Consider the following 20,428-nt stretch of genomic DNA (forward strand, 5'->3'; position numbering starts at 1 on the left):
GACTTCCCTGGTGGTCCAGTGGTTAAGACTCTGCGCTTCTACTTCAGGGGTGTGGGTTTCATCCCTGGCTGGGTAACCTGCATGTCTCGTGGCCAAAAAATAAAATAAAAAAAGTCTTAAAAAAGTTATATTGCAGGAAATTTGATTTTGAGGGTTAAAAACATTGATATATGCATCATGTACCATACTTGCTACATCTCTGATTTCAAGAAATTATTTAATCCCTTGAAACTTCAGTTTTTTCATCTATAAAATGGGGATAATAAATTCCCAGCTTTCAGACTCATTGCAAAGATTAAATAAGATAAAGTGAGAACATCAACTAGGTCCTAGCGTCGCTCAGCAAATTTGGGTTCCTCCCCACTCTCAACATGGGTTGGAGAGCATCGGTTCCTTGGTGGACTCACCAAAACTACACACAACACTCTCTCTCTTTGGTGTATAAATCATGCCTACACTGGGGTCTGGGATCAAATGATTAGCATTGGAGTAAATGAAGTTGTGGACAGATACTACACTTGGGCCTCCATGCTGAGTCCTCCACACTGTCAGTTCCAACCTGCTGCCTCTTTGGGGGTGGCTCCAGGCCAGGCCCACTGCCAGCCATGTCTGGCCTTGGGATGTCATCGCCCTCCCTGATCCCATAGACACCACGTGATGTGAGGGCAGTGCCCTGTCACAGACTTCCTGAGAGAACATGTGCGTGCAACAGCTCAGACCATAGCAGCATCAGGAGGGAGGGAAGGCTTGTTCAACTGCAGGCTCCACGCCCCACCCTGGTCGCTCTGATGGAGCAGGTCGGTGGGGCCAGACAACACGACTTTCTAACCCCGCTGAGGCTGTTGACGCTGTTGGCCAGGACTGCCCGAGAAGGCAGGCATAGGTGTTTAACCTGGACCAGAACCCGGCAGGTGCAGACACTGCCCACCTCACTGATACTTTGACTGCTGTTACTGCTACTTAAGGCCTTTTTTGAGTCATAAAATCTGTTGGAGAAAAGACCCCACATCTCCGTCCAGCTATCCCTTCACCTGGGGACTCAGGTGTGTGCTGACAATTCCCATTTCCAGCGTCTGCAGTCGGGCTTTAGAGGCAGGGACAGAAGGCCCGAGGGCCTCAGGGCTGGGATGGAGCGCTGGGTGCCTGGGGCTGCCTGCCTCCCAGGCCTGCAGTGCCCGGGTCTCAGCCACAAGCTCCCATGGACCCATGCTCCTCGAGGGGCAACCCATGCTCACAGCACAAAGAGAAGAGGGGCTGAGAGCGGGGGACCTCGGAGCCCCTCCTCTTATTCCAAGAGTGAAGGCAATCCCTCAGGTCTCCAAACACTTGCTCTTCACTCCAAGAATGTGCGCAGCACATTTGCTGTTACTAAATGATCAGAATCCTTTCCATCGAAAGTATTAAACATCCTGATTGGTCAGGCCCGAGTCTAGGAGGTTCTTAAGGTGTGAAGGATAACATTATTCTCTGAGAAAGTGAAAGCGAAGTCGCTCAGTCGTGTCTGACTCTTTGCGATCCCATGGACTGTAGCCTACTAGGCTCCTCCGTCTATGTGATTCTCCAGGCAAGAGTACTAGAATGGGCTCCCATTTCCTTCTCCAGGAGATCTTCCCAACCTGAGAAGGAGGATCTAATGCCAGTCTGTGCAATTGTGGCTGGATTTTTGTTTTGTATTTACCATCTTTCAGACAAAGATACTATGCCTGCCTTGCCCTGCTCCAGAGATGTGCCTCCCCTAGGATCAGGGAGAAGCCGAGATCAGGAACGACCTGGTCTGTAGGCAGTCTGTCCTGGGCCCCACCTCTGCTTACCCAGGGCTTACGCAGCCCCTGCTGGCAGGTGACACCAATGTCCACTTGCAGAGTAAAAATATTGGTCCTGTTCTACAATTTGGCAATTAAAACACAGCTCTAGTGTGGAGGGCACCCTCTGCGGGGGATGGGGTGAGTCAGTAGGCCAGGGCAGGAGGCTGGGGGTGGGCCGCCCGCCTTCAACTCTGGATGTGTCAGGACTGGATGCAGGGGGCGCTGACGTCACACCTGGCTTCCCTTGGCCCCACTCTCCTGGACCGTCCTTCACCTCGTGGAACCCTCTTGCCTGTTTGCATCGCAGGAACACAGGATCAGGGTGCTACTGACACGGAGCGATGGGCTCCAGGCCTGAGGTCTTCTGGGGGCACCACCTGCCCACATGCCTTTGTTCAGGTCCCACTGTGCATCCCAATCCTGGGCTCACGCAGCACCCATGGCCACTGCTTGGGTCCAGGAGCTCCCAGCCTGGCTCCACTCACCACCCCCAGGCCCCTGATGGCCCGGAGTCTAGTTCTACAGCCTGGGTTTGTGCACCCCAGAGTAGGGGCCTCTGGCATGTGTAGAGCCAACTTGCCAAAGAGATGCTCAGACAGACCTTCCAGGCCAAAGCTGGATGTGGAACAACCACTGGGCACAACTCTAGGCAAGTAGGACGGCTCCGTTACCCCTCCCCACACCCGTCCATCCTCTGAGACCAAGATCTCAGAGCAGCGGCTGTGCCATGCCCCCCTGGAAGGGCCTCTGGGGCCTCTTGGTTTCCTTGCAAAGAGGGGCTGCCCTCGAGGCCCACTAGTGGATTCCCCTCTCCTTCCTCACTCCTTGTAGGATCAGGAAAGGGGGGCAGGGGACACAGGAGCACACAAAGGCACTCTCACCCAACACACTGAATCAGGACAGACAACCTCAAGAAGCAACGAGAGGCCAGGGTCCTTCTCAAAGCAAGAGGAATGAACGTTCCCAGCCCAAGGCCTGGCTGGACGGCCCCAGAGTCCTGGACACTGGAGAGGGAGCCCCATGTGCCCTGAGGACGCTATGGGCTCTGGCGCAACAGAAGGGGCTGCCTTCTTCCCCATCTGGTGGGGATAACAGGTAAGGCTGAAACTCCCTCTCTAATTGACAAGTACACATCTTCCTTTGATTAATAAGAAGGGGAACATAGATAATTTCTGAGTGACAGAAACACAGAGGAAGTATTTAAAACCTGGGCTCCATGAAGGCACAAGGAGGAGGTTGGCCATGAAAAAGGGCCAGGAACTGACTCTTTAAGAGCCTTGCCACTGGACAGAGGGCCCAGTTACTGGCCAAGACAGGCTGTTTGGGATGCGTGCACAGGTGCCATGTCATGGGACTCTATTTTATGTGTGAGCCTTTCACAGAGAAAACAGAACCCACTTTACCTCTGTTCCAGCACCCCCAACGGACTCTCCCAACACAGGGTCTGTCCTGCTGGTGCCCCACGAGTGTCTGCTCGGAGGCCCAGATCCCAACTGCCGCTTTCCCCACGGCCGCCCTCTGAGGATGTGCCCGGGTCTGCTGGGGTGATGCTGGGCCCCCAAGACCACGTTCCCCCCGCAGCACCCCCACCCATCCTCGCCAGCCTGGGTGTACCGGCCTCATACATGTGGCCAGCGGGAGGCCTTACCTCGTGGGACAGGTAGAAGGCAGCGATGCCCAGTGGCCAGAAGCAGCAGAGCATGGAGAAGACGCTGAGGCCCAGGTGGTCCCGCGGGGGCATCACGAGGAAGTTGTCCTCGCTCTCCGTATCGCTGGAGTAGTCACTCTGCCGGGAGAGACGGATGGGAGGACGAGGGTCAGCAGGGGTCTGCCACCATCACTGACACGGGGGTCAGGCCCAGTAAGCCTGCCCAGCAAGTGCCGTCTCCCGTAGGAAGAGAAAGACCCCAAGGATGGGCTCTGGGCTGTTCCAGGGATATTAAACTCACAGCCTAGTGGACCTCTGGGATGGGGTGCAGACAGCGGGGTGTCCACTGGAGAATGGGGCTGGGTGCACACAGGCGGGGTGTGGAGTCCACTCCTCGTTCTAGGACGTCAACCTGGTTTCAAGACGAGGCAGGACTGGCGTTGGGGCCAGGACACTGCCTGAATCCCTTCTTTCCTTAGACTGTGACCTAAATAAGGACGTCGTGGGCTGGTCTTGAGCCCCGGTGTCCCTCCTGTTTTGGTTAATCAAAGACACATAAAACTGCAAATCGGAGCGTCCACTGCGCCTGCGTAGGAAGCTTCCTGCTGGACTATTTGTATCTTGTCTGGGGGAGAAACAGGCACACGGGGAGGGGCTCACCCCGATGGCAAGGAGTGACCTCCCGGGCCCCCAGGGTGGGAGCAGGTGATACACTGTCCACACAGCACCCAGCTGCCCTCCGTGCATACAGACACATGTGTATACACAGACACATACACAGACACACACACACACAGACACACATACACAGATATACACAGACACAAGCACACACACAAACAAACACACATCCAAACACATGCACACAGTTACACACACAGACATAAGCACACACACAAACACATGCACACAGTTACACACACAGACACATGCACACACACAAACACACAGTTACACACACACACATACAGATACACACAGATGCATGCATACATACACAAACACACCAAAACACACGTCCAGATGCACACACACACACCCCTCAGATCCGCAGCGCCCCTCCCTTTCCCCTCTGCTGGGCCAGGTTTGCAGAGCTCCTATCTTTCCTCTGTAGCATCGCCTCCCAAAGAATAAAGGGAAGGGGGGACACCCATCCTCAGTCCTGCAGAGATGGAACCAGCAGCCCCAGGGAGGAATCGCACATGGCGGGGTCTGGGACTGAGGGCTGTGGGCAGACGCACATGTGCCCTTCTGCAGGGAGGCCAGAACCCTCCATCCAGGATGGGGAGGCCAGGTAGGGTCTCCAGGAACCTCAGCATTGGGCTGGAACTGCCATGCGCCCTTGATGGCCCTCTGCATGGGGTCTGGGGAAGGGACCCCAGAGTCGGCAGGACCTGAGGGCCCAGGAGAGACGCAGAGGATGGGGCCAAAGGACAGATCCAGAGAGGATGCGTGTCATGTAACAGGTCAGTCTATGCAGGTGGGAATCCTGGTGCCTATGTAACATCTCTGACTGTGGGTACTTGTTCAGGCTTTGGGCTTCCCTGGAGGTTTTAGATTTTGTTTTAGTTTACTATGAGTTTAAATATGTGGGCTGGCTGGATTCTCACAGCAGCTCTGGAAATAGCGGCTGTGGCTATTTTTCTGGTTATTTCTATTTGGCAAAAGACACCCTGGCCTCTGGGAGGTTACAATGTCCCTAAGCCACAGAACTGGCCAGCTGGCCAGGTCACCCTGGACCTCTGTGCTCCCCACTGTCTGAACAGCAGTGTTTGGTCATCTGCCAACCCTACTGGCCTCAGTGGCTTCTTGTCTGAAGCTGGGGTGTCTTCTCCACACCCTTCCGCCCTGGGATTCTGATGACCACTTCTTGACTGCTCAGTTTCACAGTGGCAATGGGGAGGCCGGTGGCCAGAGGGGTCAGTGGGAAGTCCTCCAATCGAAGAGCAGTGCAGTGCGGGCTGTGACCACAGACCCCACAGAGATGCCCGGGCCTCGACTCCCCTCTCTGGAAACGGCTTCTGATGACACAGCCATGTAAAGGGTCACCCCTCAAATCTTCACAGAGTTTTATTTAGAGTATAAGGGAGCCACTTCTGTAAACTACGAAGTTGTGGCTACATAACATCAAAACAACTAGTCAATTTTGATTAAAATTGATTTTTAAAAACTCAGATAAATTATAGGGCAGACAAAAACAGCCCAGCTCTCTGTACATTCTCCCTCGCATCAGCAGCAGTGCTGTAGATACAACTAGTCCTGGGCATTGTGCCATCAGATGGGGGTGGGGGCCTGGGGGGGTGACAGGGACACCAACAAACCAAGAAGAGGGAACACACAACTGCCACCACCAAGGCATGAGCCACACACAGCAACTGTTTCTGAAAATCCTCTTCACGGGTCATTAGATTAGAATATCTGCAAGGCAGGATGCAAGCATCCAAAGGTGTTCACCATCCATGTGGTTGGTGGAACAGATGCTTCAAGAGGGCAGAGCAGGTCTGGACCCCCTCCCAGTGGCCAGGCAGTCCGCCTTCAGCTGTGACCTCCATGCAGAGAGCTGGTTCTGTGCCCCTGAGGTTTCTTCCTTGGGAAGATTTCACAGGATAATCACAGAGCCCAGCTGGACACGTATCAGCCCTGTGAGCATGCACATGAGGGTACAAGGGTGCAGGGGGCTGCACCCCTTGTCACTCATCTCTCTCAAGGCCTCACCCCCACAGTAGCTCCCTAGGCCCCCACTGCCCCCTCATCCCCTGGCCTTCTCTGCTCGGGGCGGGGGAAGCATCTCTGCTGGGGGGAGCATCTCTGCTGGGGGGCAGCATGTCTGTGGTCGGGGGACATCTCTGCTGTGGGGAGCATCTCTGCATGGCCTGGGTTGGGAAGCAGAGGCCAGGAGACACTGGGAATCAGGAATTCCTGTGAAGTCTGCATGGTGCTCCCGGCAGCACTGCTTTAAAACAGCAGAAGCACAGAGGACTCAATGTGGATTTTTCTACACAGTCATGGAAAATGGTGATGTAGGTGCTTATTCACTGCCCTGGAAAAATGCTTGTAATAACTGAGGGAAAGAAAGAGGCAGAACGTGGAACAAGTCATATTTCCTCCAAAATGTCAGAAATTAAGCTGCTTCCAGATGAGGGGGCCAGTGATATTTTCCTTTCTTTCCGCACTTCTAGTTTTCCCTACAAGAAGCAAGGTTATTGGCGATGAAACTTACAAAGGAGCAGACGTGCTGACAGGTGGGGCTCCCCTGTCCTTCATCCTCACATGGAGCACGTGGGATACCATCTACCTGGAGATGCTGCATCGGGGGCCCAAGGAGCAGCCAGTGGAGCAGATCAGAACTCAGCACAGCACTGGAACTCCTTGAGTCGCAGGTCTGACCCACCGGGCCACAGAGGTTTAAGACCACCGCGGTGCCCATGTCTACACTGACCAGCATGGCACCACTGCCCCACGAGTCTACTATTGTATTCAGTCATGCAGTCGTGTCTGACTCTTTGCGACCCCATGGACTGCAGCATGCTAGATTTCTCTGTCCTTCACCATCTCCTGGAGCTTGCTCAAACTCATGTCCATTGAGTCGGTGATGCCATCCAACCATCTCATCCTCTGTTGTCCCCTTTTTCCTGCCTTCAATCTTTCCCAGCATCAGAGTCTTTTCCAATGAGTCAGTTCTTCACATCAGGTGGCCAAAGTATTGGAGTTTCAGCTTCAGCATCAGTCCTTCCAATGAATATTCAGGACTAATTTCCTTTAGGATTGACCGGTTTGACCTCCTTGCAGTCCAAGGGACTCTCAAGAGTCTTCAACACCACAGTTCAAAAGCATCAATTCTTCAGCGTTCAGCCTTCTTTACGATCCAACTCTCACATCCATATATGACTACTGGAAAAACCATAGCTTTGACTAGATGGACCTTTGTCGGCAAAGTGATATCTCTTTGGAGGACATTCTGTGTGTCATCTGCTATGGGCCATTTTCTTTGCCTAGTGATTAGTGAACTGCATTCTTTGTCTAAATACTGAGTGTTAGCCCTTTAAATACCATGTCAAGTGCAAACTTAAATTATCTCCATTTAGCGTGGTTTGTTAAACTGAAGTTCTCTTAAAAACTTCTTGCCTTTTGAAAGGTACTCAGATGTGTGTTTAAATGTGTATTTTGAAATGGGTGTAATTTGCTTTACCTACTAGATGTATAAATATAACTTTTGTAAGTAAAAAACAGTACGCTCTCTAGGTTTGTCATAGCTTCCTGTCCAGTGTGCTTTTCTTTGGGTCTGACTTTCTGCACATAGAGGTTCATGTAATTGCATAAAGCAATGCTCATGCCTTTAGATCTTAGTCTTCCCCTTTATGTTACACCTGTCAGAGAGATATAACACGTTACCCACTGGGTTCCCTACTCTTTGCAGGTGGAAAGTCCAAGGTAGCTTTGGCACCATGGGTTGGGATTGGTTTGAACTAGGACTTGACTCTCAGAGTCACACGAGTGCAGGGTCAGTGTCTGAAATTCCTGGCCTGGGTGCTCTGATGGTCTCGTCTCATCCAAGTGGAATGATGTCCATCCTCCCTTGAAGAAAGGAGAAGCAAAATCGCATGAAGATACTGTGTTCTACCTAAACCAGCCATCCTGTCTGTTAGGCTGTGGGGACACGGGCTGGATGAATGCAGTTGGTGCCACCTTAGGCAGCAGATCTGTCAATGTGCAGCACAATTAAATATGTGCTGAATTTTGGCCCAATAATCTCACTTCTAGGTTATTTATCCTGAAGATTCACCTCTGATAATAGAAAAATACACATGCTCAAGGTTATCCATTGCAGCCTTGTACGTAATTGCAAAATATTGGGAATGACCTAAACGCTCATTCGAAGGACAGTGGTTACATAAACAGTGAGGCGTCCAGCCCATGGGATAAAGAGTAGCTGAAAAAACTGTGTGATACTGATGTGAGCAGACTGGATTAGACTGAGGATGTTAGTTTCCATCTATCTATAAATAGATTTAAAAAATAAGTATGCGGTGTACACACGGACTGTGTACCCACAGTTGCACAGATGTGCTTCTGTGTGCATGTGCTACATGTTTCTTCCAGCTCAGTCTGTGGGGAGGGCCTGAGCAGACCCAGTGCCTAGACATCGGTTTCTAAACACGGTTCTCCGATATGTGGAACCACGGCACTTAGAAGAAATGACCGATTTCAGGGTCAGGGCTGCCAAATCCAAAACAGACCTGGGACAGATCTCTGCACAGGAAATGATGATAAAATGGGTAAGAGATGATGAATTGTGTCAAAAGGACACAGAGCCAACCAGAACGGGCATCTGCTGTCTAATCTGTAACAAAGAGAATAAACACACCATGAATACTGTAAGGATGGACAGGAACCTATAAAGTAACAATCAATGGTCCAGCCTGTATGAAGCAATAAATGTGTAAAGAAATAAATATGCGGGAAGGGAAAACTCTACTCCATGGCTGAACGCCCAGCTAATGAATACAGAAGAAGCCGTGAGGTTAGGAGCCTGTAAAGAATGTTGAAACCAGTAAGCGAACAACTAGCGCTAAGTGGGGTGCTCCATCCTCACATAGCACCTCCTCGCAAAATGCTTATTAATTCCAGAGAAATGCTGCTTGGCTGGGAGACACCGGGCAGGTGCCGCTTGCAAAAAGGGATGGAATCGCTGCTCGTCAGGTGTCCCACAGACATGCCACACTGGTAACAGGACACGTGGAGGCAGGTGTCTCCTCATGGGGGCCCTGCCCACAGCACCATCACCTGAATCCAACCAGCAGGAATCACCAGATGACCCAGAAGGAGGGCTCCCCTGTGAAACGACCGAGCTGGACTCTCGAAACATGTCAAGAACATAAAGGTGATGGCAGAAGAAAGGTTCCAGATTATAGAGGGTTATGATCAGAGAACAGCCTCAGGGCTCCCTGGTGGCTCAGTGGTGAAGAACCTGCCTGCCAAGGAGGAGACATGGGTTGGATCCCTGGGTTGGGAAGATGCCTTGGAGAAGGGAATGGCAACCCACTCCAGTATTCTTGCTTGGAGAATCCCATGGAGAGAGGAGCCAGTCCATGGCATTGCAGAGTCAGACACGACTTAGCAACTAAACAACAACAACAACAGCAAGAAGAGCAAGAAAATGGAAGATTGGGTCCTGAACTGGGTCTGATTTTTTCCCTTTTTGCTATAAGGACAATAGTGAAAGAACTGGAAAAATGTACATAAGGTCTATAGATGAGATGACAGTACCAGAATGATTTTAATTTCCTGACTTTTATAATTGCACTTGTTTTTAGAAAACATACCTTGCCCATTTAGGGGTAAAAAGGACATCTTGTCTGATACCTTCTTGCAAAGAGCTCAGGAAAACACATGCACATTGAGAGAATGGTAACGCACCCAACGGTAAATGGTTAAGACCAAAGGAAACCAGGTGACAAGCATATAGGGATTCTTCATGCCATTTTTGCAGTTCTTCTGTCTGAAATTATTTCGGAAATAAACAGTCAAAAAATCCCTCACATGTGCCATTTTAGGAGGGAAAAAATTATACTTTAAATTGAATTCTTTCTTTTGGGGATTAGGCATTGCATTCACTTTCCCCTCTTTTTTCATTACACTTTAATGGAAACACTGTGAGAGTTATGGGGGGGGAATGAAAAAAATATCGAATTCACTCTTTTTATGACACATGAATAATTCATTTTACATTGTGATTTGGCATTTCATCAAGTTTGTCCTTTTCGTGTTTCTGCAGAAAAGCCACTTAGTAGTGTTGGTGTCACACGCCTGCTCTCTCAGGGACTCGGAGGCGTGTGGAGCCCAGGGCGGCTCTTGGAACAAAGCTGGGTCACCGAGTCGACAGGTGGCTGCACGTCCACCCCCGGGGCCAGTGACAAAGGGCTCCCAGGTGATCCTGGTGGTGGACAGCTCACCTGGGCCTGTGAGGATGACACTGTCCTCAACTGAGAGGCGAGGAGGGTGGGCAGGGAGCGGGGGCCCTGGCAGGGCATTCACCTCCTGGGAACGAGCTACAGACACGCATCCATCCAGCCATCCTCACCTGTCTCTCTGCCCAGAGAGGTGGGGTGCACACCTCCTGGGAATGAGCTATGGGGACACAGCGTCGTTCCAATCGTCCTCACCCGTCTGCCCACCCACCACAGAGGATCTGCACCCTGAGGAAGTGCAGGAGCTACCCGTGCCTAGGGAGGGGTCAGAGAGAACCACAGGGCCTTCCTCTGAGAGCCCAGCGCCCCCCTCCCTCCTGGGCCCCCCACCTGGCCAGGCTCCAGAAGCCTCTCTGGCTGGAGTGGGGGCCACGGCTGTCGTGCTCTGAAGCAGGCTGGCTGTGGACCTCCTGCCTGTTTGATGCCTCCTTCATCCTCCTGTAGCATCAGGGACTGGCCAAGGATGCCAGCCCCTGTGCAGGGTGAGGTCCTCAGAGCTCCATGCCCCACCTCTGCAGCAACGAGAAAGCTGTCTGTCTAGGAGCAGGGACCCCAAGGCCTGCCTACCTGGTGTACCTCACCCCCTTGCCACCGAGCATGGCCACCGCCCCGCATGTCCGTGTGCGTCTGTGGCAGAGGTGGGCTCCCTAGTTTGTAAAATGAGAGCATTTTCTAAACCAAGGGATGCCTCTGTGCAAGATCCTATCACAGTAAACCTATAGCCATATATCAAGTCACTGGCTGGGCTGTTCAAAGTCATCAGTTACCAGAGGGAGGTTCAAGAGGGAGGGGACGTATGTATACTTCCCCAGACCCTGATGCTGGGAAAGACTGAAGGCAGGAGGAGAAGGGGACAACAGGACAAGATGGCTGGATGGCATCACCGACTCAATGGACATGAGTTAGAGTAAGCTCTGGGAGATGGTGAAGGACAGGGAAGCCTGGTGTGCTGCAGTCCATGGGGTCGCAAAGAGTCGGACATGACCGAGTGATTGAACAGCAACAATGGCTGATTCACGTTGATGTTTTGCAGAAACCAACAAAGTTCTGTAAAGCTATTATCCTTCAATTAAAAAATAAAAAAAAGCACTCATTTCCCAAGTTTCTTTACTGTCCTAAAATACTTCATTTTATTGAAAGGAATGCATGTATTTAAAATGTATTTTAGTTAGTTTGAAGATTATAGAATATTAAAATTCATTAAAGATGGCCTTGTACAGTATGTGTATGTATGTTTATGAATAAATTACTTCACTCACTGTGTCTGTGTATGAGGTCATATCTAAAAACTCTTCAACTAAGTCTAGGTCACAGAGATGAATATGTGTATACACACACAAACAGACATACACACACACCCTTTGAAACAATTTTAGACTCCCATAAAAGTGTCGAAACTAGAACAGCGTTCCTGTAGGGACTGCAAAGATAGAATGTATCCCCACATCCATGACCGCACCTCTTACATAAGCGTGGCTCAGAGCCTAAACTAGGATACACCTCTGCCTGGGGCAAGACCCCTGACCAGCCCCCTCAGCACCAGGCCCCGAGGGTCACCCAGGCTGCCGGGGGTGTCAGCAGTTCACTTCGTTTTCTTCCCAAGTGGTTTTCCACGGTAAGGAAGTGCCGCTGTGTGTTCATCCATTCATCCACCAAAGGCTTTTTACTTTCAGTTTCTCGTTCTTACTAATAAAGGCTGTGACGCACTTGTGCAAGTTTCTGCTTGAACATAGAATTCGTGTCTTTAAATACCAGGAATGGGGTTGCTGGGTCACACGGTGCTTAACTTTACAGGAAAGTGATCAGCTGTCTTCCGGGGAAGCCGACTGGCTTCTGCATCCTCGCGGCGCTCGGTAGCTGTCAGTTCCCGGCGGCCTGCCCTCCGACACTCTGTGCAGGGCTCACTTGTGCTGGCTTTAGTTCGCACTTCTCCCGAGGTGGTGATGTGGACATCTCTGCGTGCTTATTTGCCATTTGTATCTCTTATTTGGGGAGGCATCTGTTCTCTCTTTGATGTGGCAGCTGGCTCCTTCCACACTCTCCTCCAAGTCCCTGGCATCCTTCCCTTAGCTTTTGCCTCCCAAATGCAGATGTCTTGCCTGCCAGGTAGACCCCGGGTGTTGTGAGAAGGGACTCAGAGCTGGTGGATTAGAGGTCAGCCTCCTGTCAGACATTCTCCTGTCTGCCAGGAGTCTGACATTCTCACACCTGACCCCCGTCCATGCTAAGGACAGCAGATGGGAGGTGGGCGGTTACAGGGAGGGCGGTGGGCAGCTCCAGCTGGAACAGAGGACAGAGCCGCTAGTCCCTTAGGAACACACTGACCTCCAATGGACACTGCCCGATGCCAGGACCCTGCCTGAGCTGCCGGCATCCGCCCAGCAAGGAGCTCACCTGCCTCCTCTGTGAGGCCGCACCAGTTCGTTGCTACATTTCTAGAAGACACATGGAGGGGATTCTTAGCCATCCTCACTGCCCCCTGAGGCTAAGCATGAGGCAGCAAGGACTCGTGGAAAGAGCCTGGGGAGGAAGTGCCTGGGCAAGGCAGCAAGTGAGGCCAGTGCCACCCGGACGCCAAAGGCCTGGCAGCACCAGCAGGCCTTGGGGAAGGAGGTTCTAGAAGGAGGGGCAGGAGGCCCAGTCTGCCCCACACTATGATGACCTCTGGGTGATCTACTCACCTCATCTCAAGAAGGATCCAGAGCGACCAGGATGATGAGGAGGGTCAAGTGATGACTTACTGGGAAGAACAGGGTCCTGGGGCAGGGGGCTTAAGGGGTGAGCCTTGTCAATGGGTTAAGGGCCTTCCTTAGAAGAAGGAGAGAGGGGTCCTTAGGCATCGCAAGGAGGCACTGGGGGCAGCCTCTCTTTAGTGAGAGAAACCTTCTTGTAGCTTCTCCATGAAGTGGCTTAGAAGCTGCCTGGACCACTGAACAGTGACTCTCTGCCCTCAATGCTCACAGTGTGATCCAGGGGCAGCAGCATCGGCCTTGCTGGAAGTTGTCAGAAATGCAGTTGCCCAGGCCCCACCCTAGACAGCCGGGACCTACCTATACAGAGGCTGCTGGGCTCCAGAGAGGTGTTTGGATGGGCAGTCATGGGGATTCTGTCTTGGGGGTGTCTCTCCACCGTCACATGTCAGGAATGTCCCAAGTTGTCTGCCCTGATACCTACCTCTGGACCAACGTCTACTTCAGCAAATATGCAGCAACGACAAGCCCACAGTCACTCATTCTGTTTTCTGTCCTCAATCCTCCTGGGTTCTTCAGCCTCCACGAGGCTCTTCATCTTGTTCCAACATGGACAAACTTCTGCAGGGGACAGTGGCCTGGTGGCCATGCCGAGCCTGTCCACATGCACCTCTGACTCCGTCCTCTCCAGAGGGACTGCAAGGCTGTCCCTGGGAGCTTCAATCTTCTCAATCCCATGGACACTCTAAGGATGGGCAGGGGGCCGAGTGGGGTTGGTGGGGCCCCCCTACTCTCTCTTCTTTCCTCCGCAGTCACAGGGAAGGTCTATTAGCTAGAACAACCTTGGGATTTCTCTCTTCTCTGATGAAATGCCAGTAACAGTCTTCATGTTCTGCTTTCTCCTTATTCCTGGTTTGGAGCCTGTCTCTGTTTTTGTGGTTTGCGGGAAACACTGTCTGCTCTTGTGTCTCAGCACCAAGCTGATCGCTATCGCTGCCAAGAGGCCCTAGGGCCACCGCAGGCCCTGTGGAACACTGTTCCTGCGTCTGCCCCGTGGACTTGACTTTGGAGACTTTTTAAAGCATCCCATTAAACAAAGTCCAGGTCACATAAATGCTCACCAGGAGCATAAATGCTCGAGGAGCCTGGGTGCTCACACAGGGAGAGTCTGGCTGCATTTTGATTATAAAAAAGGATGACACTGACCTGGAGGCCCTCGAACAGAGTCGTTTATTCATTGATAGACCAATCAGTGCAACAGGTCATCAGGCGCCCACTCAGTGCTGAGTTGGGGATGTATCCAGGAACTTTGCTTCTGGTCCTCACCTTGGAGGCTACACTCGACTCACCCGTGGCCTGCTCCATCCACAGTGTCCATGGGGACACTGCCCACATCCCTGGGCCTGGGGCCAGGCCGGGCGCCTCTGTGCTTTGAAGCCCATCCCTCCTGGATACCTCCCATCTTGCTCCCCCTGCTGACCGGCTGGTCTTCAGGGGGCATCTCCCAGTAAATCAGGTGTTCATCAGTCCTCACGTCACTGATTGCTTCTGGGAAACTCAACCTAAGGTGGCTCGGCAGTGTCCAGTGTGACAGAAAATAAACAAGCCAAAACACAGAGACTTTGTCAGCAGGGGCACGAACACTGTGACCCGGATGCTGACGAGAAACTAGCTCAGTGAATGGGAGGAGAGAATATTCTGGGTGCAGGAGGGGCTGCAAAGCCATGTGAGGGCCTGGGAAGTTGAGGGGATCAGGAGTCTGGGGGTGGGGGAATGAATGAGAGGTGAGGTGACGGGGAAGGGGACTGCTCACAGGACCCTCGAGTGTCTGCACTTTATCTAACTCTGTTGGGGTGATCTGCTGCTTACTGACATTTCAAAAGGGATAAAAGCAAAAGGACCAGAAGAGGAGACTCAGGAATTGGCTAACCTATTGAAAGCTAGATCTTCCTCCTATTTCCTAGAAGAAACACAAGAGGAAAATCCACCGAATGCCATGCTGAAACGTGTGCAGACTTCACCCAGCCTGGGCCAGCAGAGCACTGGATGGTGAGCTGGAAAGACCACCGTCCTCTGGGATCTGACCTCAAGTTACAGCTGCTCCCCCTTCACAACCCGGACCCTCCTCCACCAAGCATCCCCGAAACACCACTGCTTTCTCTGCTAAATCCTTCTTGAATCTGTAGTTCATGGTGTAGACCTCCGTGGGCAGCGTCTTATGTAAGGTTACAGTTCCAAGCAACATGTTCTGTTTCTAGATATAGTTCTCTCCACTCTGAGGAGTGTCCTCTGATTTCTCAGGTTCTACCTGTTTGAGGAAGACAGTGGCCATCCCCCAGACCCCCTGGTGGTTCTCACTTTTCCAGGCTTGAGGTTTCTGATGACTCATCTGCTCAGCACCACTGCAGGCTGGCGGATGTTTTGCTGACAGATATCAGGTGGATATTTATGGGCACCTCGGGTGAACCATGCAAGGGGACATTTTCCTATGTTTTTCTATGAACACTGCCATCAGCAATGTGCACCTCTTTCTGTGTGGATTTGTTTTTTAACTGAACAGAGGCTGTTTTCTTAACTCAATTTCACATTTCTCTGGTGACAGGGGCATGATATGTGGTGTGGTTTTCATTATCAAGGAGAAAAGATCCTTCCTTCTGGGACTCTCAGCTGACATCCAGGACAGCCAAGGTGGGTTCCCAATTCCGAATGGGGACAGCACCCTCCTTGGAGATCAGCCAGACAGGGACCCTCAGCACTTTGCACAGTGAGGCTTCTCTCTTGCCTTCTCTGTGTCTCTTTCCTCCTGGTGAGTATGAGCACCACGGACCCGAAGCCCGGGACCACAAGGACAACATGCGGGCTCTTTGTCTGTAAGGATGGAATCTCTCTCACCTGCTAATAGTCTGAATGATCTGATGATCCTTGCACAGGCCAAATGCCTCTTGTTACAGAAATCTAGCATAACTCCAGCACACGAAGGCCAGCCACCTGCACTATTTCCCCTATGTTGGTTTTTTTTTTGCATCGCAGAATTCATAGTATGTCTGTGAACAACCATCTGCATGTCAGCCCTGTGAGCTTTTCCTTATCTTTTTAGGAAATGTTGTGAAATGGCTTGCATGGGAAAAAAAAAAGAAAATATCGGCAGTCATGAAGCTGGGCTCATGCTTGATTTCTGTGGTTATTCTTCCATTGTTCCGCAGAAGCACGATGGACAAAATGCTGAACAGACCATGATATAGGGGTGATGCTTCACATTATTCCCTTAAAAAGGGCATTGTCAGACTTCCCTGGTGGTCCGGGGGGTTAAGACTCTGAGCTTCCACTGCAGGAGGCATGAGTTTGATCTCTCATCTGGGAAGTTCTGCATGCCTCGCAATCCAGCCAAAAAAGGGTGGGGCACACTGTCATCACCGGAACTTTGAATGCAAAGGATGCGCTTCTTCTAGCACACTTGAATGCTTATGATCACTTTCCTCTTCTGATAACATTATACTGTAGTAAGTGGAAGATGAGGTTTTTATCAATATGGGCCAAGGTTAAATGGCCTCCCCAGGGCTCCAGGCTGTGACGAGTGTTTTCTGCATGCACAGTGGTCACTGAACATGGACATTAAGGGCACGCATTGAGGAGGGATGTTTCATGAAGCATTGAGCAAATCTGTCTCTCAGGGACCCCAAAGGATGCTCTTGGTACTGGGTTTTGTTGCATGAATATTGCTTAAACTATGTGGACCTTTGGTTAAACTTGGAGAAATTTTATTAAACTCCAGTGTGGTTTAGAATCAAATTTTACTGGTGTTTGTTCAAACTGAGTATGAAAGAGATTCACCAAAGTCACGGACTCTCCTTTCACTGTCATTCAAATCACATTTATTGTGTTAGTGTTTGACTCACAGCTATCTGTAATCTTATGAAAGCTGATTTCATTAGAATTGTTGTTCAGTTGCTAAGTCGTGTCTCACTCTTTGTGACCCCACGGACTGCAGCACACCAGGCTTCCCTGTCTTTATCATATCCTGGGATTTGCTCAAATGCATGTCCATTGAATTGGTGATGCCATCTAACCATCTCATCCTTTGTCACCCTCTTCTCCACCTGCCTGCGATCTTTCCCAGCATCAGGGTCTTTTCCAATGAGCTCGCTCTTTGCATCAGGTAAAAGGTTTGGAGCTTCACCTTCAGCATCAGTCCTTCCAATGAATATTCAGGGTTGATTTCCTTTAGGATTGACTGGTTTGATCTTCTTGCTGTCCAAAGGATCCTCAGGAGTCTTCTCGAACACCACAATTAGAAAGCATCACTTTTTTGGTGCTCAGCCGTCTTTGTCATCCAACTCTCATATTCATAAGTGACTACTGGAAAAGCTGTAGCTTTGACTATACGGACCTTTGTCAGCAAAGTGATGTCTTTGCTTTTTAACATGCTAAGTTTGTCACAGCTTTCCTTCCAATGAGTTAGTGTCTTTTAATTTCATGGCTGCAGTCACCATCCACAGTGATTTTGGAGCCCAAGAAAATAAAATCTGTCTCTGCTTCTACTTTTTCCCCTTCTATTTGCCAGGAAGTGATGGGACTGGATGCCATTATCTTAGTTTTTTGAATGTTGAGTTTTAAGCCAGTTTTTCACCTCTTCTTTCACCTTTATCAAGAGGATCTTTAGTTCTTCTTCATTTTCTGCCATTAGAGTGGTATCATCTGCATATCTGAAGTTGTTGATATTACTCCTGGCAATCTTAGAATAGCTGTAGTCTTTTTAAAAAAATTTTATTTGGCTGATCTAGGTCTTAATTGCAGCATGTGGGATCTTTGAACTTTGATGCGGCATATGGGATCTAATTCCCTGACCAGGGATGAAACCCAGGCCCCCTGCATTGCGAGTGTGAAGCCTTAGTCACTGGACCACCAGGGAAGCCCCAGAATAACTCTAGTCTTATAATGATGAAACATTCTCCCTTTGTCAAAACAGATAACAGTTTTCTCCCAACTGTGATTCTGAGCAGGGGCTCAGGAGCCATGAATAAGAGATCTGATCAGTGTGAGCTTGAAAAAGTAAAAAGGTTTTATTTTCTTGTCCTACAGATTCAATCTGATGCCCCAATCCTTCTGCTTATCGTAAAGTATTTCAGAGGAACATGATGAACTATCCCCTTGTGTTCTTATGACAGATGGATTTATTATCTCAGAGATTCTCCCCTCATCAAACGGATATAATTACACACTCCAGTGCCTTTTACTGGCAAATGTAAGATGAGAATATAAAGATATTGATTTTTACTTTTTAAGAAACATGCTGCGAGTCCCACATTTAAATGAGAGTTTCCCTTGACACAGAAAATGAAAACGGTAAATGGCACACTACTATTCCGATCATGCTTACATTGCACATGATATTTTTGAATTCGTCTTTGGAAATTGTCAGTATGTAGGATGCCCTCTAAATATTTATTCCATAAAGGTAAATTTAATTTCCAGATAGGAAGTTATTCACATAGGCCTGTTTACAGAAAGAGGAGTTTGCTGCAGGTTGGACAGCGCTAGATCGGATGTGACTATAAGGAGGGTTAAGACAGATCTCCTGATCATTTTGAATGATTTTCAGATCATTCATCTAAGGGTGAATGACCCGCACTTAGAGCCATAAGAAACTGGGATGTCCAAATATATATTTTTATTTACGGAAAGATTGAAGGCAGATGGAGAAGGGGACGACAGAGGATGAGATGGTTGGATGGCATCACTGACTCAATGGACATGAGTTTGGGTAAACTCTAGGAGTTGGTGATGGACAGGGAGGCCTGGCGTGCTGCAGTCCATGGGGTCGCAAAGAGTCGGACACAACTGAGTGACTGAACTGAACTGAACATACTGTCTCAAGGGAGGAAAATGAGTAATTAAATTTCCTAGTGCTTTAAGTGGATATATGTCAGATTATTTAAAGATAATTAACTTGATTAAGATTTTTAATCTAAGCACAAGCCATCTGTGGACATATTCTTTGTCCACATCTAGTGCCTGCTGGAAAACACATGAAGCACTTCAGATAATATCCTTTTTCAAGACTTCTGGTACGACAGAGCCAGGAGGCAGGCAGATCCTGTCCCTGAGGAATGACTGAAGAGAATTTTCAAAACAGCCTTCCTGGAGGGCTCAGCAATGACCCCGGGTCAGCGATAAATGGAGGGGTGCTTGCTTACAACCACTGCTGAATCCTGAGTCAGAGTAGTGTGAGTCTGTAAATGTATGCGAGACAGCCAAGGAGACACAGATATAAAGAACATGGACTCTGTGGGAGAAGGCGAGGGGGGGATGATTTGAGAGAATAGCATTGAAACATGTATATTACATATGTGAAACAGATGACCAGTCCAAGTCTGATACACGAAACAGGGCACTCAAAGCCGGTGCACTGGGACAACCCTGAGGGATGGGATGGGGAGGGAGGTGGGAGGGGGGTTCGGGATGGGGGACACATGTACTCCCATGGCTGATTCATGTCAGTGTATGGCAAAAACCACTACAATATTGTAAATTGCAATTAGCCTCCAATTAAAATAAATAAATAAATTTAAAAAGAATATTATAAACAAAATTATGAAGTACACACACAAAAAAGAATAGTGTGAGTCTGGTTGTTCTTGCTCTGAGCTCATCCAGACTCATCACCTGCTTGGCCATGAAGTATTTCTGCTAGGGAGGGGCTCCTCTTGGAGACCACATTCTCTGCTGCTAGATGGAGCTGAGTTGACTGGGGAGCGAAGGGTGGAAGCTCCATTCCCAGCCACAAACAGGAAAGCTTGCAGTTCTTCCAACTTATGGCTCTAATCTGTTTGGGCCAAGTGGCAGAGACCTGGATGACCCAGGAATTTAACAAGGAGCTCCTGGCAGGGAAAGGACCACAGTGCCTGGGAAGCTCTCCTCACATCTTAGTTTGAACTAAACAGGAAATGAAAACACAACATATCACAGTTTATAGGAGGCAGTTGAGATAGTGTTTGAAAGTTACAGCTTTAAATACATACATTATACAGGAATAAAAATCTCAAAGGGATAAATAAGCTCCAGCCTAAAGAAACTAGATAAAGAAGAGCAAATTTAGACTATAGAAAACAGGACAATATCAGAAATATCTAAGCGAAAATCACTGAAATGGAAAACTGAAATGAAGGACAAATCAGTGGAACCAGATGACAGATATTTGAAAAGATCATCAGAATTTATAAACCTTTGGCTAGGCTGAGCAAGAAAAAAAATGGAAAAATCACCAAATTAGGCAGGAAAAAGAGGAAATATCACCAACTGTGCAGAAAGCAAGGAGAT

The 20,428-nt window shown here is 49.7% G+C and overlaps 1 protein-coding gene across 2 annotated transcripts in view; it reads right to left on the reverse strand.

Annotated features, from left to right (window-relative positions):
• Positions 1 to 20,428, reverse strand: part of SYNDIG1 (synapse differentiation inducing 1) — a 109,464-nt gene that overhangs the window by 32,008 nt on the left and 57,028 nt on the right. For both annotated transcript variants that reach the window (XM_040248856.1, XM_040248857.1), the window contains exon 3: positions 3,454 to 3,591. In XM_040248856.1, coding sequence (XP_040104790.1) covers positions 3,454 to 3,591 — 138 coding nt within the window. The remainder of the gene's footprint in view (positions 1 to 3,453; positions 3,592 to 20,428) is intronic.

The sequence above is a fragment of the Oryx dammah genome, unplaced genomic scaffold, assembly GCF_014754425.2.
Source record: "Oryx dammah isolate SB20612 unplaced genomic scaffold, SCBI_Odam_1.1 HiC_scaffold_10, whole genome shotgun sequence".
NCBI lineage: Eukaryota > Metazoa > Chordata > Mammalia > Artiodactyla > Bovidae > Oryx > Oryx dammah.